Source organism: Salvelinus alpinus, chromosome 3 (genome assembly GCF_045679555.1).
Source record: "Salvelinus alpinus chromosome 3, SLU_Salpinus.1, whole genome shotgun sequence".
Taxonomy (NCBI): domain Eukaryota; kingdom Metazoa; phylum Chordata; class Actinopteri; order Salmoniformes; family Salmonidae; genus Salvelinus; species Salvelinus alpinus.
This window is the reverse complement of record NC_092088.1, coordinates 101587201-101614626: the sequence shown is the minus strand read 5'-3', so window position 1 is coordinate 101614626 and position 27426 is coordinate 101587201. Positions and strand designations below refer to the sequence as shown.

At 46.1% G+C, this 27426-nt stretch overlaps 1 protein-coding gene across 7 annotated transcripts in view; it reads right to left on the bottom strand.

Moving 5' to 3' along the window:
- LOC139571620 (uncharacterized) overlaps positions 1-27426 on the bottom strand; it is a 62967-nt gene that overhangs the window by 22115 nt on the left and 13426 nt on the right. For all 7 annotated transcript variants that reach the window (XR_011674329.1, XM_071394667.1, XM_071394670.1 and 4 more), the window contains exons 5-8: positions 23472-25767; positions 16390-16560; positions 15544-15830; positions 14371-14545 (exon numbers count right to left, since the gene is read on the bottom strand). Coding sequence is in view for 6 of the 7 variants with exons in the window: in XM_071394667.1 (XP_071250768.1) it covers positions 14371-14545; positions 15544-15830; positions 16390-16560; positions 23472-25767 (2929 nt within the window). In the remaining variant the exon portion in view is untranslated. The remainder of the gene's footprint in view (positions 1-14370; positions 14546-15543; positions 15831-16389; positions 16561-23471; positions 25768-27426) is intronic.

The following is a 27426-nucleotide window of genomic DNA, read 5'->3' as shown; positions in this document are numbered from 1 at the left end:
CTACTACCTGCCAGAGAAGATGACTACTGACTACCAGAGAAGATGACTACTACCTGCCAGAGAAGATGACTACTACCTGCCAGAGAAGATGACTACTACCTGCCAGAGAAGATGACTTCTACCTGCCAGAGAAGATGACTACTGACTGCCAGAGAAGATGACTACTGCCTGCCAGAGAAGATGACTACAGACTGCCAGAGAAGATGACTACTGACTACCAGAGAAGATGACTACTACCTGCCAGAGAAGATGACTACTACCTGCCAGAGAAGATGACTACTACCTGCCAGAGAAGATGACTACTACCTGCCAGAGAAGATGACTACTGACTACCAGAGAAGATGACTACTGACTACCAGAGAAGATGACTACTGACTGCCAGAGAAGATGACTACTGACTGCCAGAGAAGATGACTACTACCTGCCAGAGAAGATGACTAATACCTGCCAGAGAAGATGACTAATACCTGCCAGAGAAGATGACTACTACCTGCCAGAGAAGATGACTACTACCTGCCAGAGAAGATGACTACTACCTGCCAGAGAAGATGACTTCTACCTGCCAGAGAAGATGACTACTGACTGCCAGAGAAGATGACTACTGACTACCAGAGAAGATGACTACTGACTACCAGAGAAGATGACTACTACCTGCCAGAGAAGATGACTACTACCTGCCAGAGAAGATGACTTCTACCTGCCAGATAAGATGACTACTGACTGCCAGAGAAGATGACTACTGCCTGCCAGAGAAGATGACTACTGCCTGCCAGAGAAAATGACTACTACCTGCCAGAGAAGATGACTACTGACTACCAGAGAAGATGACTACTGACTACCAGAGAAGATGACTACTACCTGCCAGAGAAGATGACTACTACCTGCCAGAGAAGATGACTACTACCTGCCAGAGAAGATGACTTCTACCTGCCAGAGAAGATGACTACTGACTGCCAGAGAAGATGACTACTGCCTGCCAGAGAAGATGACTACAGACTGCCAGAGAAGATGACTACTGACTACCAGAGAAGATGACTACTACCTGCCAGAGAAGATGACTACTACCTGCCAGAGAAGATGACTACTACCTGCCAGAGAAGATGACTACTACCTGCCAGAGAAGATGACTTCTACCTGCCAGATAAGATGACTACTGACTGCCAGAGAAGATGACTACTGCCTGCCAGAGAAGATGACTACTGCCTGCCAGAGAAAATGACTACTACCTGCCAGAGAAGATGACTACTGACTACCAGAGAAGATGACTACTACCTGCCAGAGAAGATGACTACTACCTGCCAGAGAAGATGACTTCTACCTGCCAGAGAAGATGACTACTGACTGCCAGAGAAGATGACTACTGCCTGCCAGAGAAGATGACTACTACCTGCCAGAGAAGATGACTACTACCTGCCAGAGAAGATGACTACTGACTACCAGAGAAGATGACTGACTACCAGAGAAGATGACTACTGACTACCAGAGAAGATGACTACTGACTGCCAGAGAAGATGACTACTGACTGCCAGAGAAGATGACTACTACCTGCCAGAGAAGATGACTACTACCTGCCAGAGAAGATGACTACTGACTACCAGAGAAGATGACTACTGACTGCCAGAGAAGATGACTACTGACTGCCAGAGAAGATGACTACTGACTGCCAGAGAAGATGACTACTACCTGCCAGAGAAGATGACTACTACCTGCCAGAGAAGATGACTACTACCTGCCAGAGAAGATGACTACTACCTGCCAGAGAAGATGACTACTACCTGCCAGAGAAGATGACTACTGACTACCAGAGAAGATGACTACTACCTGCCAGAGAAGATGCCTACTACCTGCCAGAGAAGATGACTTCTACCTGCCAGAGAAGATGACTACTGACTGCCAGAGAAGATGACTACTGCTTGCCAGAGAAGATGACTACAGACTGCCAGAGAAGATGACTACTACCTGCCAGAGAAGATGACTACTGACTACCAGAGAAGATGACTACTGACTACCAGAGAAGATGACTACTACCTGCCAGAGAAGATGACTACTACCTGCCAGAGAAGATGACTACTACCTGCCAGAGAAGATGACTACTACCTGCCAGAGAAGATGACTTCTACCTGCCAGAGAAGATGACTACTGACTGCCAGAGAAGATGACTACTGCCTGCCAGAGAAGATGACTACTACCTGCCAGAGAAGATGACTACTACCTGCCAGAGAAGATGACTTCTACCTGCCAGAGAAGATGACTACTGACTGCCAGAGAAGATGACTACTGACTACCAGAGAAGATGACTACTGACTACCAGAGAAGATGACTACTACCTGCCAGAGAAGATGACTACTACCTGCCAGAGAAGATGACTTCTACCTGCCAGATAAGATGACTACTGACTGCCAGAGAAGATGACTACTGCCTGCCAGAGAAGATGACTACTGCCTGCCAGAGAAAATGACTACTACCTGCCAGAGAAGATGACTACTGACTACCAGAGAAGATGACTACTGACTACCAGAGAAGATGACTACTGACTACCAGAGAAGATGACTACTACCTGCCAGAGAAGATGACTACTACCTGCCAGAGAAGATGACTACTACCTGCCAGAGAAGATGACTACTGACTACCAGAGAAGATGACTACTGACTACCAGAGAAGATGACTACTGACTGCCAGAGAAGATGACTACTGACTACCAGAGAAGATGACTACTACCTGCCAGAGAAGATGACTACTACCTGCCAGAGAAGATGACTACTACCTGCCAGAGAAGATGACTAATACCTGCCAGAGAAGATGACTACTACCTGCCAGAGAAGATGACTACTACCTGCCAGAGAAGATGACTACTACCTGCCAGAGAAGATGACTACTGACTACCAGAGAAGATGACTACTACCTGCCAGAGAAGATGCCTACTACCTGCCAGAGAAGATGACTTCTACCTGCCAGAGAAGATGACTACTGCCTGCCAGAGAAGATGACTACTGACTACCAGAGAAGATGACTACTGACTACCAGAGAAGATGACTACTACCTGCCAGAGAAGATGACTACTGACTACCAGAGAAGATGACTACTGACTACCAGAGAAGATGACTACTACCTGCCAGAGAAGATGACTACTGACTACCAGAGAAGATGACTACTGACTACCAGAGAAGATGACTACTGACTGCCAGAGAAGATGACTACTGACTGCCAGAGAAGATGACTACTACCTGCCAGAGAAGATGACTACTACCTGCCAGAGAAGATGACTAATACCTGCCAGAGAAGATGACTACTACCTGCCAGAGAAGATGACTTCTACCTGCCAGAGAAGATGACTACTGACTGCCAGAGAAGATGACTACTGCCTGCCAGAGAAGATGACTACTGACTGCCAGAGAAGATGACTACTACCTGCCAGAGAAGATGACTACTACCTGCCAGAGAAGATGACTAATACCTGCCAGAGAAGATGACTACTACCTGCCAGAGAAGATGACTACTACCTGCCAGAGAAGATGACTACTACCTGCCAGAGAAGATGACTACTGACTACCAGAGAAGATGACTACTACCTGCCAGAGAAGATGCCTACTGACTGCCAGAGATGATGACTACTGCTTGCCAGAGAAGATGACTACTGCTTGCCAGAGAAGATGACTACAGACTGCCAGAGAAGATGACTACTACCTGCCAGAGAAGATGACTACTGACTACCAGAGAAGATGACTACTGACTACCAGAGAAGATGACTACTGACTGCCAGAGAAGATGACTACTGACTGCCAGAGAAGATGACTACTACCTGCCAGAGAAGATGACTACTACCTGCCAGAGAAGATGACTAATACCTGCCAGAGAAGATGACTACTACCTGCCAGAGAAGATGACTTCTACCTGCCAGAGAAGATGACTACTGACTGCCAGAGAAGATGACTACTGACTGCCAGAGAAGATGACTACTGACTGCCAGAGAAGATGACTACTGACTGCCAGAGAAGATGACTACTACCTGCCAGAGAAGATGACTACTGCCTGCCAGAGAAGATGACTACTACCTGCCAGAGAAGATGACTACTACCTGCCAGAGAAGATGACTACTACCTGCCAGAGAAGATGACTACTACCTGCCAGAGAAGATGACTACTACCTGCCAGAGAAGATGCCTACTGACTGCCAGAGATGATGACTACTGCTTGCCAGAGAAGATGACTACTGCTTGCCAGAGAAGATGACTACAGACTGCCAGAGAAGATGACTACTACCTGCCAGAGAAGATGACTACTGACTACCAGAGAAGATGACTACTGACTACCAGAGAAGATGACTACTACCTGCCAGAGAAGATGACTACTACCTGCCAGAGAAGATGACTACTGACTACCAGAGAAGATGACTACTACCTGCCAGAGAAGATGCCTACTACCTGCCAGAGAAGATGACTTCTACCTGCCAGAGAAGATGACTACTGACTGCCAGAGTAGATGACTACTGCCTGCCAGAGAAGATGACTACAGACTGCCAGAGAAGATGACTACTACCTGCCAGAGAAGATGACTACTGACTACCAGAGAAGATGACTACTGACTACCAGAGAAGATGACTACTACCTGCCAGAGAAGATGACTACTGACTGCCAGAGAAGATGACTACTGCCTGCCAGAGAAGATGACTACAGACTGCCAGAGAAGATGACTACTACCGACCAGAGAAGATGACTTCTACCTGCCAGAGAAGATGACTACTGACTACCAGAGAAGATGACCACTGACTACCAGCGAAGATGACTTCTACCTGCCAGAGAAGATGACTACTACCTGCCAGAGAAGATGACTACTGACTACCAGAGAAGATGACTACTACCTGCCAGAGAAGATAACTACTGACTACCAGAGAAGATGACTACTGACTACCAGAGAAGATGACTACTGACTACCAGAGAAGATGACCACTGACTGCCAGAGAAGATGACTACTGACTACCAGAGAAGATGACTACTGACTACCAGAGAAGATGACTACTACCTGCCAGAGAAGATGACTACTGACTGTCAGAGAAGATGACTACTGCCTGCCAGAGAAGATGACTACAGACTGCCAGAGAAGATGACTACTACCTGCCAGAGAAGATGACTACTGACTACCAGAGAAGATGACTACTGACTACCAGAGAAGATGACTACTACCTGCCAGAGAAGATGACTACTACCTGCCAGAGAAGATGACTACTACCGACCAGAGAAGATGACTTCTACCTGCCAGAGAAGATGACTACTGACTACCAGAGAAGATGACTACTGACTACCAGAGAAGATGACTTCTACCTGCCAGAGAAGATGACTACTACCTGCCAGAGAAGATGACTACTGACTACCAGAGAAGATGACTACTACCTGCCAGAGAAGATGACTACCACCTGCCAGAGAAGATGACTACTACCTGCCAGAGAAGATGACTACTGACTACCAGAGAAGATGACTACTACCTGCCAGAGAAGATGCCTACTACCTGCCAGAGAAGATGACTTCTACCTGCCAGAGAAGATGACTACTGACTGCCAGAGAAGATGACTACTGACTACCAGAGAAGATGACTACTGACTACCAGAGAAGATGACTACTACCTGCCAGAGAAGATGACTACTACCTGCCAGAGAAGATGACTTCTACCTGCCAGATAAGATGACTACTGACTGCCAGAGAAGATGACTACTGCCTGCCAGAGAAGATGACTACTGCCTGCCAGAGAAAATGACTACTACCTGCCAGAGAAGATGACTACTGACTACCAGAGAAGATGACTACTGACTACCAGAGAAGATGACTACTACCTGCCAGAGAAGATGACTACTACCTGCCAGAGAAGATGACTACTACCTGCCAGAGAAGATGACTTCTACCTGCCAGAGAAGATGACTACTGACTGCCAGAGAAGATGACTACTGCCTGCCAGAGAAGATGACTACAGACTGCCAGAGAAGATGACTACTGACTACCAGAGAAGATGACTACTACCTGCCAGAGAAGATGACTACTACCTGCCAGAGAAGATGACTACTACCTGCCAGAGAAGATGACTACTGACTACCAGAGAAGATGACTACTACCTGCCAGAGAAGATGACTACTACCTGCCAGAGAAGATGACTACTGACTACCAGAGAAGATGACTACTGACTACCAGAGAAGATGACTACTGACTGCCAGAGAAGATGACTACTGACTGCCAGAGAAGATGACTACTACCTGCCAGAGAAGATGACTACTACCTGCCAGAGAAGATGACTAATACCTGCCAGAGAAGATGACTACTACCTGCCAGAGAAGATGACTACTACCTGCCAGAGAAGATGACTACTGACTACCAGAGAAGATGACTTCTGCCTGCCAGAGAAGATGACTACTACCTGCCAGAGAAGATGACTACTGACTACCAGAGAAGATGACTACTACCTGCCAGAGAAGATGACTACTGACTTCCAGAGAAGATGACTTCTGCCTGCCAGAGAAGATGACTACTACCTGCCAGAGAAGATGACTACTGACTACCAGAGAAGATGACTACTACCTGCCAGAGAAGATGCCTACTACCTGCCAGAGAAGATGACTTCTACCTGCCAGAGAAGATGACTACTGCCTGCCAGAGAAGATGACTACTGACTACCAGAGAAGATGACTACTGACTACCAGAGAAGATGACTACTACCTGCCAGAGAAGATGACTACTGACTACCAGAGAAGATGACTACTGACTACCAGAGAAGATGACTACTGACTGCCAGAGAAGATGACTACTGACTGCCAGAGAAGATGACTACTACCTGCCAGAGAAGATGACTACTACCTGCCAGAGAAGATGACTAATACCTGCCAGAGAAGATGACTACTACCTGCCAGAGAAGATGACTTCTACCTGCCAGAGAAGATGACTACTGACTGCCAGAGAAGATGACTACTGCCTGCCAGAGAAGATGACTACAGACTGCCAGAGAAGATGACTACTGACTACCAGAGAAGATGACTACTACCTGCCAGAGAAGATGACTACTACCTGCCAGAGAAGATGACTACTACCTGCCAGAGAAGATGACTACTGACTACCAGAGAAGATGACTACTGACTACCAGAGAAGATGACTACTGACTACCAGAGAAGATGACTACTGACTGCCAGAGAAGATGACTACTGACTGCCAGAGAAGATGACTACTACCTGCCAGAGAAGATGACTACTACCTGCCAGAGAAGATGACTAATACCTGCCAGAGAAGATGACTACTACCTGCCAGAGAAGATGACTACTACCTGCCAGAGAAGATGACTACTACCTGCCAGAGAAGATGACTACTGACTGCCAGAGATGATGACTACTGCTTGCCAGAGAAGATGACTACTGCTTGCCAGAGAAGATGACTACAGACTGCCAGAGAAGATGACTACTACCTGCCAGAGAAGATGACTACTGACTACCAGAGAAGATGACTACTGACTACCAGAGAAGATGACTACTACCTGCCAGAGAAGATGACTACTACCTGCCAGAGAAGATGACTACTGACTACCAGAGAAGATGACTACTACCTGCCAGAGAAGATGCCTACTACCTGCCAGAGAAGATGACTTCTACCTGCCAGAGAAGATGACTACTGACTGCCAGAGTAGATGACTACTGCCTGCCAGAGAAGATGACTACAGACTGCCAGAGAAGATGACTACTACCTGCCAGAGAAGATGACTACTGACTACCAGAGAAGATGACTACTGACTACCAGAGAAGATGACTACTACCTGCCAGAGAAGATGACTACTGACTGCCAGAGAAGATGACTACTGCCTGCCAGAGAAGATGACTACAGACTGCCAGAGAAGATGACTACTACCTGCCAGAGAAGATGACTACTGACTACCAGAGAAGATGACTACTGACTACCAGAGAAGATGACTACTACCGACCAGAGAAGATGACTTCTACCTGCCAGAGAAGATGACTACTGACTACCAGAGAAGATGACTACTGACTACCAGCGAAGATGACTTCTACCTGCCAGAGAAGATGACTACTACCTGCCAGACAAGATGACTACTGACTACCAGAGAAGATGACTACTACCTGCCAGAGAAGATGACTACTGACTACCAGAGAAGATGACTACTGACTACCAGAGAAGATGACTACTGACTGCCAGAAAAGATGACTACTGACTACCAGAGAAGATGACTACTGACTACCAGCGAAGATGACTTCTACCTGCCAGAGAAGATGACTACTACCTGCCAGAGAAGATGACTACTGACTACCAGAGAAGATGACTACTACCTGCCAGAGAAGATAACTACTGACTACCAGAGAAGATGACTACTGACTACCAGAGAAGATGACTACTGACTACCAGAGAAGATGACCACTGACTGCCAGAGAAGATGACTACTGACTACCAGAGAAGATGACTACTGACTACCAGAGAAGATGACTACTGACTACCAGAGAAGATGACTACTACCTGCCAGAGAAGATGACTACTGACTGCCAGAGAAGATGACTACTACCTGCCAGAGAAGATGACTACTACCTGCCAGAGAAGATGACTAATACCTGCCAGAGAAGATGACTACTGACTACCAGAGAAGATGACTACTACCTGCCAGAGAAGATGACTACTGACTACCAGAGAAGATGACTACTACCTGCCAGAGAAGATGACTACTGACTACCAGAGAAGATGACTACTACCTGCCAGAGAAGATGACTACTACCTGCCAGAGAAGATGACTACTACCTGCCAGAGAAGATGACTACTACCTGCCAGAGAAGATGACTACTGACTACCAGAGAAGATGACTACTACCTGCCAGAGAAGATGCCTACTACCTGCCAGAGAAGATGACTTCTACCTGCCAGAGAAGATGACTACTGACTGCCAGAGAAGATGACTACTGCTTGCCAGAGAAGATGACTACAGACTGCCAGAGAAGATGACTACTACCTGCCAGAGAAGATGACTACTGACTACCAGAGAAGATGACTACTGACTACCAGAGAAGATGACTACTACCTGCCAGAGAAGATGACTACTACCTGCCAGAGAAGATGACTACTGACTACCAGAGAAGATGACTACCTGCCAGAGAAGATGCCTACTACCTGCCAGAGAAGATGACTTCTACCTGCCAGAGAAGATGACTACTGACTGCCAGAGTAGATGACTACTGCCTGCCAGAGAAGATGACTACAGACTGCCAGAGAAGATGACTACTACCTGCCAGAGAAGATGACTACTGACTACCAGAGAAGATGACTACTGACTGCCAGAGAAGATGACTACTACCGACCAGAGAAGGAGACTTCTACCTGCCAGAGAAGATGACTACTGACTGCCAGAGAAGATGACTACTGCCTGCCAGAGAAGATGACTACTACCTGCCAGAGAAGATGACTACTACCTGCCAGAGAAGATGACTACTGACTACCAGAGAAGATGACTACTGACTACCAGAGAAGATGACTACTACCTGCCAGAGAAGATGACTACTACCTGCCAGAGAAGATGACTACTGACTGCCAGAGAAGATGACTACTGCCTGCCAGAGAAGATGACTACTACCTGCCAGAGAAGATGACTACTGACTACCAGAGAAGATGACTACTGACTGCCAGAGAAGATGACTACTGCCTGCCAGAGAAGATGACTACTACCTGCCAGAGAAGATGACTACTGACTACCAGAGAAGATGACTACTGACTGCCAGAGAAGATGACTACTGCCTGCCAGAGAAGATGACTACAGACTGCCAGAGAAGATGACTACTACCTGCCAGAGAAGATGACTACTGACTACCAGAGAAGATGACTACTACCTGCCAGAGAAGATGACTACTACCTGCCAAAGAAGATGACTACTGACTACCAGAGAAGATGACTACTACCTGCCAGAGAAGATGACTACTGACTGCCAGAGAAGATGACTACTGCCTGCCAGAGAAGATGACTACAGACTGCCAGAGAAGATGACTACTAGTTGCCAGAGAAGATGACTACTGACTACCAGAGAAGATGACTACTACCTGCCAGAGAAGATGACTACTACCTGCCAGAGAAGATGACTACTACCTGCCAAAGAAGATGACTACTGACTGCCAGAGAAGATGACTACTGACTACCAGAGAAGATGACTACTACCTGCCAGAGAAGATCACTACTGACTACCAGAGAAGATGACTCCTGCCTGCCAGAGAAGATGACTACTGCCTGCCAGAGAAGATGACTACTACCTGCCAGAGAAGATGACTACTGACTACCAGAGAAGATGACTACTGACTACCAGAGAAGATGACTACTACCTGCCAGAGAAGATGACTACTGACTACCAGAGAAGATGACTACTGACTACCAGAGAAGATGACTACTGCCTGCCAGAGAAGATGACTACTGACTGCCAGAGAAGATGACTACTGACTGCCAGAGAAGATGACTACTGACTACCAGAGAAGATGACTACTGACTACCAGAGAAGATGACTACTACCTGCCAGAGAAGATGACTACTGACTACCAGAGAAGATGACTACTGACTACCAGAGAAGATGACTACTGCCTGCCAGAGAAGATGACTACTACCTGCCAGAGAAGATGACTACTGACTGCCAGAGAAGATGACTACTGACTACCAGAGAAGATGACTACTACCTGCCAGAGAAGATCACTACTGACTACCAGAGAAGATGACTACTGACTACCAGAGAAGATGACTACTGACTACCAGAGAATATGACTACTGCCTGCCAGAGAAGATTACTACTGACTGCCAGAGAAGATGACTACTGACTACCAGAGAAGATGACTACTACCTGCCAGAGAAGATGACTACTACCTGCCAGAGAAGATGACTACTGACTACCAGAGAAGATGACTACTACCTGCCAGAGAAGATGACTACTACCTGCCAGAGAAGATGACTACTGACTACCAGAGAAGATGACTACTGACTACCAGAGAAGATGACTACTGCCTGCCAGAGAAGATGACTACTACCTGCCAGAGAAGATGACTACTACCTGCAGAGAAGATGACTACTGACTACCAGAGAAGATGACTACTGACTACCAGAGAAGATGACTACTGACTACCAGAGAAGATGACTACTACCTGCCAGAGAAGATCACTACTGACTACCAGAGAAGATGACTACTGACTACCAGAGAAGATGACTACTGCCTGCCAGAGAAGATGACTACTACCTGCCAGAGAAGATGACTACTGACTACCAGAGAAGATGACTACTGACTACCAGAGAATATGACTACTGCCTGCCAGAGAAGATTACTACTGACTGCCAGAGAAGATGACTACTGACTACCAGAGAAGATGACTACTACCTGCCAGAGAAGATGACTACTACCTGCCAGAGAAGATGACTACTACCTGCCAGAGAAGATGACTACTACCTGCCAGAGAAGATGACTACTGACTACCAGAGAATATGACTACTGCCTGCCAGAGAAGATTACTACTGACTGCCAGAGAAGATGACTACTGACTACCAGAGAAGATGACTACTACCTGCCAGAGAAGATGACTACTACCTGCCAGAGAAGATGACTACTGACTACCAGAGAAGATGACTACTACCTGCCAGAGAAGATGACTACTACCTGCCAGAGAAGATGACTACTGACTACCAGAGAAGATGACTACTACCTGCCAGAGAAGATGACTACTGACTACCAGAGAAGATGACTACTACCTGCCAGAGAAGATGACTACTACCTGCAGAGAAGATGACTACTGACTACCAGAGAAGATGACTACTGACTACCAGAGAAGATGACTACTGACTACCAGAGAAGATGACTACTACCTGCCAGAGAAGATGACTACTACCTGCCAGAGAAGATGACTACTGACTACCAGAGAAGATGACTACTGACTACCAGAGAAGATGACTACTACCTGCCAGAGAAGATTACTACTGACTGCCAGAGAAGATGACTACTGACTACCAGAGAAGATGACTACTACCTGCCAGAGAAGATGACTACTGACTACCAGAGAAGATGACTACTACCTGCCAGAGAAGATGACTACTGACTACCAGACAAGATGACTACTACCTGCCAGAGAAGATGACTACTACCTGCCAGAGAAGATGACTACTACCTGCCAGAGAAGATGACTACTGACTACCAGACAAGATGACTACAGACTGCCAGAGAAGATGACTACTACCTGCCAGAGAAGATGACTACTGACTACCAGAGAAGATGACTACTACCTGCCAGAGAAGATGACTACTACCTGCCAGAGAAGATGACTACTACCTGCCAGAGAAGATGACTACTGACTACCAGAGAAGATGACTACTGACTACCAGAGAAGATGACTACTACCTGCCAGAGAAGATGACTACTGACTACCAGACAAGATGACTACAGACTGCCAGAGAAGATGACTACTACCTGCCAGAGAAGATGACTACTGACTACCAGAGAAGATGACTACTACCTGCCAGAGAAGATGACTACTACCTGCCAGAGAAGATGACTACTACCTGCCAGAGAAGATGACTACTACCTGCCAGAGAAGATGACTACTACCTGCCAGAGAAGATGACTACTGACTACCAGAGAAGATGACTACTGACTACCAGAGAAGATGACTACTACCTGCCAGAGAAGATGACTACTGCCTACCAGAGAAGATGACTACTACCTGCCAGAGAAGATGACTACTACCTGCCAGAGAAGATGACTACTACCTGCCAGAGAAGATGACTACTACCTGCCAGAGAAGATGACTACTGACTACCAGAGAAGATGACTACTGACTACCAGAGAAGATGACTACTACCTGCCAGAGAAGATGACTACTGACTACCAGAGAAGATGACTACTACCTGCCAGAGAAGATGACTACTGACTACCAGACAAGATGACTACTGACTACCAGAGAAGATGACTACTGACTACCAGAGAAGATGACTACTACCTGCCAGAGAAGATGACTACTGACTACCAGACAAGATGACTACTGACTACCAGAGAAGATGACTACTGACTACCAGAGAAGATGACTACTACCTGCCAGAGAAGATGACTACTGCCTGCCAGAGAAGATGACTACTACCTGCCAGAGAAGATGACTACTGACTACCAGACAAGATGACTACTGACTACCAGAGAAGATGACTTCTGACTACCAGACAAGATGACTATATTCACTATCACCTGGAAGAGACATTTATTTCACTGTGGCAGGCAGGTACAGTTTTTTTTTTACATTGATTTGCTTGAATGAGGTTTTCATATCCTGCATTAATTATCATACAGGAAGTGTGTCTTTGTTTTGACAACAGGCAATTCTCCAATGGATAATCCTTTATAACTCAATGCCATTATCATTGATCTGAGCCAATGATGTAGTTTCACACTAGGACCAGCAGGGGGCAGTAAGCACCATGAAATCAGCATACTATCGGTGTTTTGGTTTCTGTTTCCATTAAAGGGACAATCTTCATTTCAAACAATAACAAAGGTACATCCCCGCCACTGTTTCGGTAAACAAATGAGGGTTGGGGATTGAGAAATGTAACCACTCTCAAATTCATAGACAGAGCTATGGATACAAGGACTGACCATCCATGATATCAACATTTCAGTTTTAACCATGCTTTGAGGCTATACAGTGTTTGTTTACAATTACATTGTTTGCAAAGAAAGGATTTTATTTTTTTAAACCTATATTTTAGGTTCTGATGGGGTATGACAGTTGAACTAAGCTCACGGGTATATATAATTGATTTAAAAGTCTAAAAATCGATTTAGGGAATACAAATTGCCCCTTTTAAAGCTGATATTCAGCAGGGAAATCTGTTGATCAGATAGAAACACTGCATTGAGAGATAAACAAACTCATCACGTCTGAAGGTCAGGGCTGTCTGTGACGCCAATCATTTTTTTCCCATGAATAGAGAGATATATATATGAAGAACAAGAAAAAGCCTGGAACAATGTGAACAAACATGTGGTTAGATATCTTGTTTCCGTTATATCATGTTATTTAGATAGAAAACGAGCCTGAGGGCCAAATGTGCAGACAGAAGAGAGCTCTGACTGTGTGTGTGGCATACAGCCACTGCAGCTGCACGGGAACAATGGGTGTCATAGTGAAAGAGATGGTGTGTGAGAGAGAGAGAGAGAGAGAGAGAGAGAGAGAGAGAGAGAGAGAGAGAGAGAGAGAGAGAGAGAGAGAGAGAGAGAGAGAGAGAGACAGAGACAGAGACAGAGACAGAGACAGAGACAGAGACAGAGACAGAGACAGAGACAGAGAGAGAGAGAGAGAGAGAGAGAGAGAGAGATGGGCAGAAACAGAGTCACTGGTACCGTACCACTCAGAGGACTGGGTCTGGTACTGTGTCGTCCTCTATGGTGCATCAACATCATCTCCTCTGGCTGGTGGTCAGAGCGCCTCTCCTCCCTCCTCTCTGCCGCCCGCCTCTCCATCTCTCTCAGTCTGCCCTGAGAGCGACTGATGAAGTGTGGTCTGGATCGCTCCAGAGCCTCCTGTATGTGGGCCGAAAGCAGAGATGTTTTAGTCATTTAGTAGACACTCTTATCTAGACTGACCTACAGTCAGTGCATTCAACTAACGTGATTACAACATATATCTGCCCTGTGAGAGTGAGCTTCAGCAGGGGGCCCGAGGACACTGCCCTGAGGTACGCCTGGAACTCCTGATGCTGGCACACTTCATGTGGAGAGAGGCTGGCTAGGTGCTGGTACTCTTCATGTGGAGGGAGGCTGGCTAGGAGCTGGTACTCTTCATGTGGAGGGAGGCTAGCTAGGAGCTGGTACTCTTCATGTGGAGGGAGGCTGGCTAGGAGCTGGTACTCTTCATGTGGAGGGAGGCTGGCTAGGAGCTGGTACTCTTCATGTGGAGGGAGGCTGGCTAGGAGCTGGGACTCTTCATGTGGAGGGAGGCTGGCTAGGAGCTGGTACTCTTCATGTGGAGGGAGGCTGGCTAGGAGCTGGGACTCTTCATGTGGAGGGAGGCTGGCTAGGTGCTGGGACTCTTCATGTGGAGGGAGGCTGGCTAGGAGCTGGTACTATTCATGTGGAGGGAGGCTGGCTAGGTGCTGGGACTCTTCATGTGGAGGGAGGCTGGCTAGGAGCTGGGACTCTTCATGTGGAGGGAGGCTGGCTAGGAGCTGGTACTCTTCATGTGGAGGGAGGCTGGCTAGGAGCTGGTACTCTTCATGTGGAGGGAGGCTGGCTAGGAGCTGAGACTCTTCATGTGGAGGGAGGCTGGCTAGGAGCTGGCGCATGTTGTGTTACTATTGATTTCTCCCTCACAGAAATGTAGTGTGTGTTTTTTAGCCGGAGAGGAAAAATATAACAAGAAACGATTGTCTGTCCCAGCATGCAACAATCCTGACTTGATTATGCTGAGAAATGAACTGGCCTGTTGTGAAAGCATTAAGCCTGGAGTCCAAGACAAGTCTTTCATCATAAAGTTTTATACGTTTCATACATCCAAAACTTACTCCAGAACTTCAACTTACCCTGGGCGAAGGAATGATGGCTTTGCTAGTTTCCGGGTCAGAGTCAGAATTCAGGGGAATAAACCCGACATCGATCTGGGTTGTGTGATGTGTAGTTCTGGTGGTCTCACCAGGGTCTAGTCTGACACGGTTTTGATCAGTCCTGGGATGTGTGGTTCTGATGGTCTCTCCAGGGTCTAGTCTGACACGGTTTTGATCAGTCCTGGGATGTGTGGTTCTGATGGTCTCTCCAAGGTCTAGTCTGTTGTCATCAGTCCTGGGCCGCACACAACCACCAGCATTCTTCACTAGAAGTGAGTGAGTGAGTGAGTGAGTGAGTGAGTGAGTGAGTGAGTGAGTGAGTGAGTGAGTGAGTGAGTGAGTGAGTGAGTGAGTGAGTGAGTGAGTGAGTGAAAAAAGAAAGGGTGTATTGATTGCTCATTCTCTCTCAAACAAATTCAATAAACTTCATATAACAAAGTATTTATCCTTCCAATAACCATCTTCTACCCTTTCAATCAAAAACGGGATTATAATCTGAACTCAAGACAATTATCTGATTATAAAGACCATTTCAGGAACAATTAACTTGACACAGAGAGAGAGAGAGAGAGAGAGAGAGAGAGAGAGAGAGAGAGAGAGAGAGAGAGAGAGAGAGAGAGAGAGAGAGAGACCTTCAAGCAAGACACATGTTGTGTCTTTAGTACCAACTCAAAAGTTAGAACCTAGCAACACTTCTGACATTTAATAAACCTCGTGATATTCCTTCAGGTAATTGTCTCAAGGATCGATATTTGTTATGAGCTGTGCTCTGTGAAGGTCATTAAACGTCGAGGCAAAACCTCAACAAAAAAAAAGCAACAATACCCAGTGTTTTCCCCCCCTCCGCTGACGTGGGTGACCTTGAGTCCTGTGTACAAAGGTCAGGTGGTGTTGTCTTCCTCAGGCTCCGTTGTCTCTGGAGTTTGACATTGGCTATGACGGCGGCGGCGTTGAGAGCCAGGACAGCCTCGGGAGACTGCTGACGTGACCGGGGCTCTGAAACACAGGACGCCTTTGTCAGACCAGTTTAGCTACAAATCAATACGCTTATTTATAATGACTTTAAGAGAACAGTTGAAGTTGTGTCAACCAAGATCAATATAGATACAATGAAATTAATTATGTATTTTACTAAGTGCCATAGAGAATGTATTACATGAGTAGGCCTATAGACCTTGTTGGAATGAAATCCCCTTTCATGTGAAAAAAAAACATGAAAGAATTGTACATTTAGAACACAACAATGACAAAATGGCAGGATACGAGAGGTCCACGAAAAGGAGACCATCACCAAAATACACTTGTCCTATTGTCCTGCCAGTCCTGCTACCTTCGCAACCAAACTACAACAAACATTTACTTTAAGCCGCTGCGCCTCAGGCCTCGGTAATTAACGAACGACACTCGTAATGAGCCTGATTAAAGAATAATGAGAAATTTCACACAGGGAAGCGTGAGGAGCACGAAGAAGGGATGAGCAGCAGAAAGCTCTCGGAGAGATCCACCGTTACTTATTGAAGTGACAGTCTCTCCAGACATGCAATAGTAGTACACCATAGACTGGAGTACTGGAGGACACAATCAGATGCTCCATAGTACTACACCATAGACTGGAGTACTGGAGGACACAATTAGATGCTCCATAGTACTACACCATAGACTGGAGTACTGGAGGACACAATCAGATGCTCCATAGTACTACACCATAGACTGGAGTACTGGAGGACACAATTAGATGCTCCATAGTACTACACCATAGACTGGAGTACTGGAGGACACAATCAGATGCTCCATAGTACTACACCATAAACTGGAGTACTGGAGGACACAATCAGATGCTCCATAGTACTACACCATAAACTGGAGTACTGGAGGACACAATCAGATGCTCCATAGTACTACACCATAGACTGGAGTACTAGAGGACACAATCAGATGCTCCATAGTACTACACCATAGACTGGAGTACTGGAGGACACAATTAGATGCTCCGTAGTACTACACCATAGACTGGAGTACTGGAGGACACAATCAGATGCTCCATAGTACTACACCATAGACTGGAGTACTGGAGGACACAATCAGATGCTCCATAGTACTACACCATAGACTGGAGTACTGGAGGACACAATCAGATGCTCCATAGTACTACACCATAAACTGGAGTACTGGAGGACACAATCAGATGCTCCATAGTACTACACCATAGACTGGAGTACTGGAGGACACAATTAGATGCTCCATAGTACTACACCATAGACTGGAGTACTGGAGGACACAATCAGATGCTCCATAGTACTACACCATAGACTGGAGTACTGGAGGACACAATTAGATGCTCCATAGTACTACACCATAGACTGGAGTACTGGAGGACACAATTAGATGCTCCATAGTACTACACCATAGACTGGAGTACTGGAGGACACAATCAGATACTCCATAGTACTACACCATAGACTGGAGTACTGGAGGACACAATTAGATGCTCCGTAGTACTACACCATAGACTGGAGTACTGGAGGACACAATTAGATGCTCCGTAGTACTACACCATAGACTGGAGTACTGGAGGACACAATTAGATGCTCCATAGTACTACACCATAGACTGGAGTACTGGAGGACACAATCAGATGCTCCATAATACTACACCATAGACTGGAGTACTGGAGGACACAATTAGATGCTCCATAGTACTACACATAGACTGGAGTACTGGAGGACACAATCAGATGCTCCATAGTACTATACCATAGACTGGAGTACTGGAGGACACAATCAGATGCTCCATAGTACTACACCATAGACTGGAGTACTGGAGGACACAGTTAGATGCTCCATAGTACTACACCATAAACTGGAGTACTGGAGGACACAATCAGATGCTCCATAGTACTACACCATAGACTGGAGTACTGGAGGACACAGTTAGATGCTCCATAGTACTACACCATAAACTGGAGTACTGGAGGACACAATCAGATGCTCCATAGTACTACACCATAGACTGGAGTACTGGAGGACACAATCAGATGCTCCATAGTACTACACCATAGACTGGAGTACTGGAGGACACAATTAGATGCTCCATAGTACTACACCATAGACTGGAGTACTGGAGGACACAATTAGATGCTCCATAGTACAACACCATAGACTGGAGTACTGGAGGACACAATCAGATGCTCAATAATATTTATTATTCTTATTCAAAGACATAACAAACTCTATAAATGTATTGTGTTGTTATGATATAGAATACTGTATAATTACTGTGTTATTATAATATAGAATACTGTATACTTACTGTATTATTATAATATAGAATACTGTATAATTACTGTATTATTATAATATAGAATACTGTATAATTACTGTATAATGATATGGCTGTATTGTTAGGGAGTTGAAGCCAGACCAGGAGGGTGTGTGACTGTGTTATTGTAATATAGAATACTGTATAATTACTGTATTATTATAATATAGAATACTGTATAATTACTGTATAATGATATGGCTGTATTGTTAGGGAGTTGAAGCCAGACCAGGAGGGTGTGTGACTGTGTTATTGTAATATAGAATACTGTATAATTACTGTATAATGATATGGCTGTATTGTCAGGGAGTTGAAGCCAGACAATGGATGTGTGACTGTGTTATTGTAATATAGAATACTGTATAATTACTGTATAATGATATGGCTGTATTGTCAGGGAGTTGAAGCCAGACCAGGAGGATGTGTGACTGTGTTATTGTAATATAGAATACTGTATAATTACTGTATAATGATATGGCTGTATTGTCAGGGAGTTGAAGCCAGACCAGGAGGGTGTGTGACTGTGTTATTGTTATATAGAATACTGTATAATGATATGGCTGTATTGTCAGGGAGTTGAAGCCAGACCAGGAGGATGTGTGACTCTGTGCTTTCAATCAGTTCCACTTAAGCCTTATATTATTTCCAACACATTAAGCAGTTCTTAATTCCCCTGGAATCCTCTCTCCCTCTCTGCCTTTCTCTCTGCCTGTGAAAAAAGGACAGGAATACAAAGGATGCGTGGGAAAATGAAAGAGAGAGAGCGAGAGCGAGAGTGAAAGAGAGAGAGAGAGAGAGAGAGAGAGAGAGAAAGAGAGAGGGAGGGAGGGAGAATGTGTGGGTAGTAATGTGATTGGACCTCCTCTCTGCTTCAGGATAACACTGCTGTCTGACAACGAACCGCCGCTGATGCAGATACCCTGCAGTGAGAGTTTCATTTAAACTGAGGAGGATAAATGATTCATTCCAATACAATAACAATACAATAATATAATACGGTTCAATTATCCATCAAGGAAGACTGAGGACGAATCAAACCTGAGTGGTGAAGTGTGTTTAACAAATAAATACATGCTATAGCATCACACCCGCACACACACACACACACACACACACACACACACACACACACACAGACACACACACACACACACACACACACACAGATACAAAACACACAGAACACAGACAGACAGACAGACACACACACACACACACACACACACACACACACACACACACACACACACACACACACACACACACACACACACACACACACACACACACACACACACACACACACACACACACACAAAACACACAGACAGACACAGATACACACACACACAAAACACACAGAACACAGACAGACAGACAGACAGACACACACACACACACACACACACACACACACACACACACACACACACACACACACACACACACACACACACACACACACACACACACACACACACACACACACACACACACACACACACACACACACAGCTGTACAGAGAACCTATATACTTAGACAATGGTCTAAAACAGAGACTGGTACAGTCAGTCCAGAGGAGGCTGGTGGGAGGAGCTGTAGGAGGACATTGTAATATCTGGAGTGGATTTTATTGAACGCTCTCAAACACATCAAACGTATGGAAACCACATGTTTAACTCCGTTCCATTCAGTCCAGTCCAGCCTTTACCTCCTACAGCTCCTACCACCAGCCTCCACTGAGCCAGTCAGATATACAGTCAACAGCTCTGTATTTTATTCATTTCACCTTTATTTAACCAGCTAGTTGAGAACAAGTTCTCATCTACAACTGCGACCTGGCCAAGATAAAGCAAAGCAGTGCGACACAAACAACAACAGAGTTACACATGGAATAAACAAACATACAGTCAATAATACAGTAGAACAAAAGAAAACAAAAAGTCTATATACAGCGTGTGCAAATGAGGTAAGATAAGGGAGTTAAGGCAATAAATAGGCCATGGTGGCGAAGTAATTACAATATAGCAATTAAACACTGGAATGGTAGATGTGCAGAAGATGAATGTGCAAGTAGAGATACTGGGGTGCAAAGGAGCAAGATAAATAAATAAATACAGTATGGGGATGAGGTAGTTGGATGGGCTGTTTACAGATGGACTATGTACAGGTGCAATGATCTGTGAGCTGCTCAGACAGCTGGTGCTTAAAGCTAGTGAGGGAGATATGAGTCTCCAGCTTCAGCGATTTTTGCAGTTCGTTCCAGTCATTAGCAGCAGAAAACTGAAAGGAAAGGCGGCCAAAGGAGGAATTGGCTTTGGGGGTGACCAGTGAGATATACCTGCTGGAGCGCGTGCTACGAGTGGGTGCTGCTATGGTGACCAGTGAGCTGAGATAAGGCGGGGCTTTACCTAGCAAAGACTTATAGATGACCTGGAGCCAGTGGGTTTGGTGACGAATATGTAGCAAGGGCCAACCAACGAGAGCGTACAGGTCGCAGTGGTGGGTAGTATATGGGGCTTTGGTGACAAAACGGATGGCACTGTGATAGATTATATCCAATTTGTTGAGTAGAGTGTTGGAGGCTATTTTATAAATGACATCGCCGAAGTCGAGGATCGGTAGGATGGTCAGTTTTACGAGGGTATGTTTTGCAGCATGAGTGAAGGATGCTTTGTTGCGAAATAGGAAGCCGATTCTAGATTTAATTTTGGATTGGAGATGCTTAACCAGACCAGATGCTTACCAGACACCTAGTTATTTGTAGTTATCCACATATTCTAAGTTGGTGCTATCCAGAGTAGTGATGCTGGACGGGCGGGCAGCGATCGGTTGAAGAGCATGCATTTAGTTTTACTTGCATTTAAGACCAGTTGGAGGCCACGGAAGGAGAGTTGTATGGCATTGAAGCTCGTCTGGAGGTTAGTTAACACAGTGTCCAAAGAAGGGCCAGAAGTATACAGAATGGTGTCGTCTGCATAGAGGTGGATCAGAGACTCACCAGCAGCAAGAGCGACATCATTGATGTATACAGAGAAAAGAGTCGGCCCGAGAATTGAACCCTGTGGCACCCCCATAGAGACTGCCAGAGGTCCGGACAACAGGCCGTCCGATTTGACACACTGAACTCTGTCAGAGAAGTAGTTGGTAAACCAGGCGAGGCAGTCATTTGAGAAACCAAGGCTGTTGAGTCTGCCAATAAGAATGTGGTGATTGACAGAGTCGAAAGCCGTGGCCATGTCGATGAATACGGCTGCACAGTAATGTCTCTTATCGATGGCGGATGTCTCTTATCGATGGCGGATATGATGTCGTTTAGGACCTTAAGCGGCGCTGAGGTGAACCCATGACCAGCTCTGAAACCAGATTGCATAGCGGTACCGGAGTGCCAAGTCTAGGACAAAAAGGCTTCTCAACAGTTTTTACCCCCAAGCCATAAGACTCCTGAACAGGTAATCAAATGGTTACCCAGAATATTTGCATTGTGTGCCCCCCCCCAACCCCTCTTTTTACGCTGCTGCTACTCTCTGTTTATCATGTATGCATAGTCACTTTAACTATACATTCATGTACATTCTACCTCAATTGGGCAGACCAACCATTGCTCCCGCACCTTGGCTAACCGGGCTATCTGCATTGTGTCCCACCACCCACCACCCCCTCCTTATACGCCACTGCTACTCTCTGTTCATCATATATGCATAGTCACTTTAACCATATCTACATGTACATACTACCTCAATCAGCCTGACTAACCGGTGTCTGTATATAGCCTCGCTACTCTTATTTTCAAATGTATTTTTACTGTTGTTTTATTTCTTTACTTACCTACACACACACACACACACACACACACACACACACACACACACACACACACACACACACACACACACACACACACACACACACACACACACACACACACACACACACACACACACACACACACACACACACACACACACACACACATCCCTTTTTGTTCGCACTATTGGTTAGAGCCTGTAAGTAAGCAATTCACTGTAAGGTCTACCTACACCTGTTTATTTGGCGCATGTGACAAATAAACTTTGATTTGATTTGAGAAGGTACGGTGGGATTCGAAATGGTCGGTAATCTGTTTATTAACTTGGCTTTCGAAGACCTTAGAAAGGCAGGGTAGGATAGATATAGGTCTGTAACAGTTTGGGTCTAGAGTGACCCCCCCCTTTGAAGAGGGGGATGACCGCGGCAGCTTTCAAATCTTTGGGAATCTCAGACGATATGAAAGAGAGGTTGAACAGGCTAGTAATAGGGGTTGCAACAATTTTGGCAGATAATTTTAGAAAGAGAGGGTCCAGATTATCTAGCCCGGCTGATTTGTAGGGGTCCAGATTTTGCAGCTCTTTCAGAACATCAGCTATTTGGGTGAAGGATTTGGGTGAAGGAGAAATGGGGGAGGCTTGGGCGAGTTTCTGTGGGGGGTGCAGGGCTGTTAACCGGTGTTGGGGTAGCCAGGTGGAAAGCATGACCAGCCGTAGAAAAATGCTTATTAAAATTCTCAATTATAGTGGATTTATGGGTGCAGTGAGACAGTGACTCCTACCTTGGTGCTTGATGAGAGTGGTAGCAGGAGGATGTGGTTGGCTGCTCCTGGCGCCTGCATGGTGTGGATGTTGTGTTAGATCTTCCTCTCTCTCAGTCCCTCTTCCTCCTGGTCTGGAGGACTCTGTCTCTGGGGGACACATCTCTCTCTCAGTCCCTCTTCCTCCTGGTCTGGAGGACTCTGTCTCTGGGGGACACATCTCTCTCTCAGTCCCTCTACCTCCTGGTCTGGAGGACTCTGTCTCTGGGGGACACATCTCCCTGTCCCTGCCTGCTGGTCCAGCACTGATAGAAGCACTAGAAGATCCAGTGTTAAATCTACTGTTGCTGGTAGCAGTGTCCTTCACCCAGTCCCTCACTGGGTCAATATTAGTATTCTGGGTCTGGTTAGGAAGTCCCTTGCTCCAACGCCTGGGTACAGCTTGTGTAATAGTTACAGTGTCTGGGACCGGGCATGGCTCTGTCGGGTCAGTGTGGCCAAACACACTAGCATAGCAGCTGACTGGTCTCCTGGCTCTATCCTGTCTCTCCTCGCCTCCTCTCTCTCCTCCAACCTTTTCTATGGACGTCTCTTTGGAAGAGGGAGAGTTGATGAACAGCATCAGGGTAGACTTCTGTACTGGCTTCCCTCCACCTCTGCTTCCCTCTGGGTTGCTACGGGCAACTGTAGTGGTTGAGGTGGACTTGTTTGGAGTCAGGAACAGAGCAGAGTTGTGCCTGTCTATCCTGTCCATAGATGATTCTAGAAGGTACTGGGAGGGAGTGGTACTCTGGAGTGACTCCATAGAGTTCATGGGTGAATTCATGGCTCCTTGTTGCCACAGGGAGTTGTGTCTGTACACTCCCTCTGTGTAACTGTGTCTGTACTCTGAAGGCCTACTGCTGCTGCTGTTCCCACCACTGGCTTCCTGACCTGGGCTGTAGCTCTCTCTGTGCTCTGTCACTTTCATGATGGTGGCTTTTCTCCTGTAAACCACCGTGCCCTGATCATTTGGTTGGTCACCTGACACACATGAAACAGTACTCTGCCTTCCGTTCGGTCGGTTGACAGGTTCAGAGGTCATCCTTCTGTGCTCGGTCACTTTGACTATGGTGGCGGTGGCCTTTCTCCTGAGGGTGACAGGGGTGGAGCTGGGGTCGTTGCCAGTGGGGTGGTGATGATGGACCTGGTCCTGCTGGGTGACAGAGGTGCAGGTGGTGGAGAGTCTGGCCTGGTTTGTGTGGTAGCTCTGGGGCCTGGGGGTTTTATAGCCTGGGACCCTGGCCTCGTCAGAGTGGTAGCTCTGGGGTCTGGGGGTTTTATAGCCTGGGACCCTGGCCTCGTCAGAGTGGTAGCTCTGGGGTCTGGGGATTTTATAGCCTGGGACCCTGGCCTCATCGCAGTGGTAGCTCTGGGGCCTGGGGGCTTTATAGCCTGGGACCCTGGCCTCGTCAGAGTGGTAGCTCTGGGGTCTGGGGGTTTTATAGCCTGGGACCCTGGCCTCGTCAGAGTGGTAGCTCTGGGGGCTGGGGGCTTTATAGCCTGGGACCCTGGCCTCGTCAGAGTGGTAGCTCTGGGGTCTGGGGGCTCTAGATCCAGGGCTCAGAGGTCTAGACCCAGGGAGGCTTGCCGTCCTGGAGATCTTCTTGGAGGCGATGGTAATGGAGGAGAAGGCTGGTGTAGTTGTCTTCAGGACGATGGTAGTACCTGTAGTGGTCCCAGGGGCCGGGGGTGATACTACCCCAGCAGGAGAAGGTTGTGGAAGACTACTTGTTCTTTTGTGTAGAGAGGTTGCTCTGTAAGGCTCTGAGCCGGTTCTATAAGGAGTTAACTCAGCGTGTGAGGGTTTCTGTTGGACGCTGTTTGTCCTACATAGAGGGCTGTTGCTCCTGTACGGTGCAGATTTGGTTCCAGAGGGGGTTACCTCAGTGTGTGAAGGATTCTTTTGGACTGTTGGCCTGATCGTCCAGGGAGAAGAGGTTTGGAAGCTGTTGGTCCTGTGTAGAGAAGCTCTCCAGCAGGGTTCTGAGTCTGAGTCGTCCCCAGGTTGGATTCCAGGAGACTGTGAGCTGGTCCCACAGGGTGTAACCTCAGTGTGTGAAGGCTGTTGGTTGTTGCTGGTTGTCCTGTGTAGAGGGCTCTTCCTGGCAAGCTCTGAGTTAGTGTTAGCCCCGGGGAGGGAGTTGTTAGACTGGGTAGAAGTCCCACTACCACTGAGGTGTGACGGTGTCCTGTTAGCCCAACTTCTCCTCTGATCCTGCCAACCTAAAGACCTGTTGTCCCTCTCCCTTGGCACTGGGCTTTCCTTGCCTGAGACCTGTGGGAAAGGAGAAGAAGAGGGAGAAGAAGAAGAAGAAGAAGAGAAGGATAATGATAATGTAGATTAGGCATCTTCATAATGTGTTAGTTAAACCCCTCTGTGTTTCAGCTGTCTTCATAATGTGTTAGTTAAACCCCTCTGTGTTTCAGCTGTCTTCATAATGTGTTAAACCACTAGGTGTTTCAGCTGTCTTCATAATGTGTTAGTTAAACCCCTCTGTGTTTCAGCTGTCTTCATAATGTGTTAGTTAGACCACTAGGTGTTTCAGGTGTCTTCATAATGTGTTAGTTAAACCCCTCTGTGTTTCAGCTGTCTTCATAATGTGTTAGTTAGACCACTAGGTGTTTCAGGTGTCTTCATAATGTGTTAGTTAAACCCCTCTGTGTTTCAGCTGTCTTCATAATGTGTTAGTTAAACCACTCAGTGTTTCAGCTGTCTTCATAATGTGTTAGTTAAACCCCTCTGTGTTTCAGCTGTCTTCATAATGTGTTAGTTAGACCACTAGGTGTTTCAGCTGTCTTCATAATGTGTTAGTTAGACCACTAGGTGTTTCAGGTGTCTTCATAATGTGTTAGTTAAACCACTAGGTGTTTCAGCTGTCTTCATAATGTGTTAGTTAAACCACTAGCTGTTTCAGCTGTCTTCATAATGTGTTAGTTAGACCACTAGGTGTTTCAGCTGTCTTCATAATGTGTTAGTTAGACCACTATGTGTTTCAGCTGTCTTCATAATGTGTTAGTTAAACCACTCGGTGTTTCAGCTGTCTTCATAATGTGTTAGTTAAACCACTAGCTGTTTCAGCTGTCTTCATAATGTGTTAGTTAGACCACTAGGTGTTTCAGCTGTCTTCATAATGTGTTAGTTAGACCACTATGTGTTTCAGCTGTCTTCATAATGTGTTAGTTAAACCACTCGGTGTTTCAGCTGTCTTCATAATGTGTTAGTTAAACCCCTCTGTGTTTCAGCTGTCTTCATAATGTGTTAGTTAAACCACTCGGTGTTTCAGCTGTCTTCATAATGTGTTAGTTAAACCCCTCTGTGTTTCAGCTGTCTTCATAATGTGTTAGTTAAACCACTCAGTGTTTCAGCTGTCTTCATAATGTGTTAGTTAAACCCCTCTGTGTTTCAGCTGTCTTCATAATGTGTTAAACCACTAGGTGTTTCAGCTGTCTTCATAATGTGTTAGTTAAACCCCTCTGTGTTTCAGCTGTCTTCATAATGTGTTAGTTAGACCACTAGGTGTTTCAGGTGTCTTCATAATGTGTTAGTTAAACCACTCTGTGTTTCAGCTGTCTTCATAATGTGTTAGTTAAACCCCTCTGTGTTTCAGCTGTCTTCATAATGTGTTAGTTAAACCACTCTGTGTTTCAGCTGTCTTCATAATGTGTTAGTTAAACCACTAGGTGTTTCAGCTGTCTTCATAATGTGTTAGTTAAACCCCTCTGTGTTTCAGCTGTCTTCATAATGTGTTAGTTAAACCACTCGGTGTTTCAGCTGTCTTCATAATGTGTTAGTTAAACCCCTCTGTGTTTCAGCTGTCTTCATAATGTGTTAGTTAAACCACTCGTTGTTTCAGCTGTCTTCATAATGTGTTAGTTAAACCACTAGGTGTTTCAGGTGTCTTCATAATGTGTTAGTTAAACCCCTCTGTGTTTC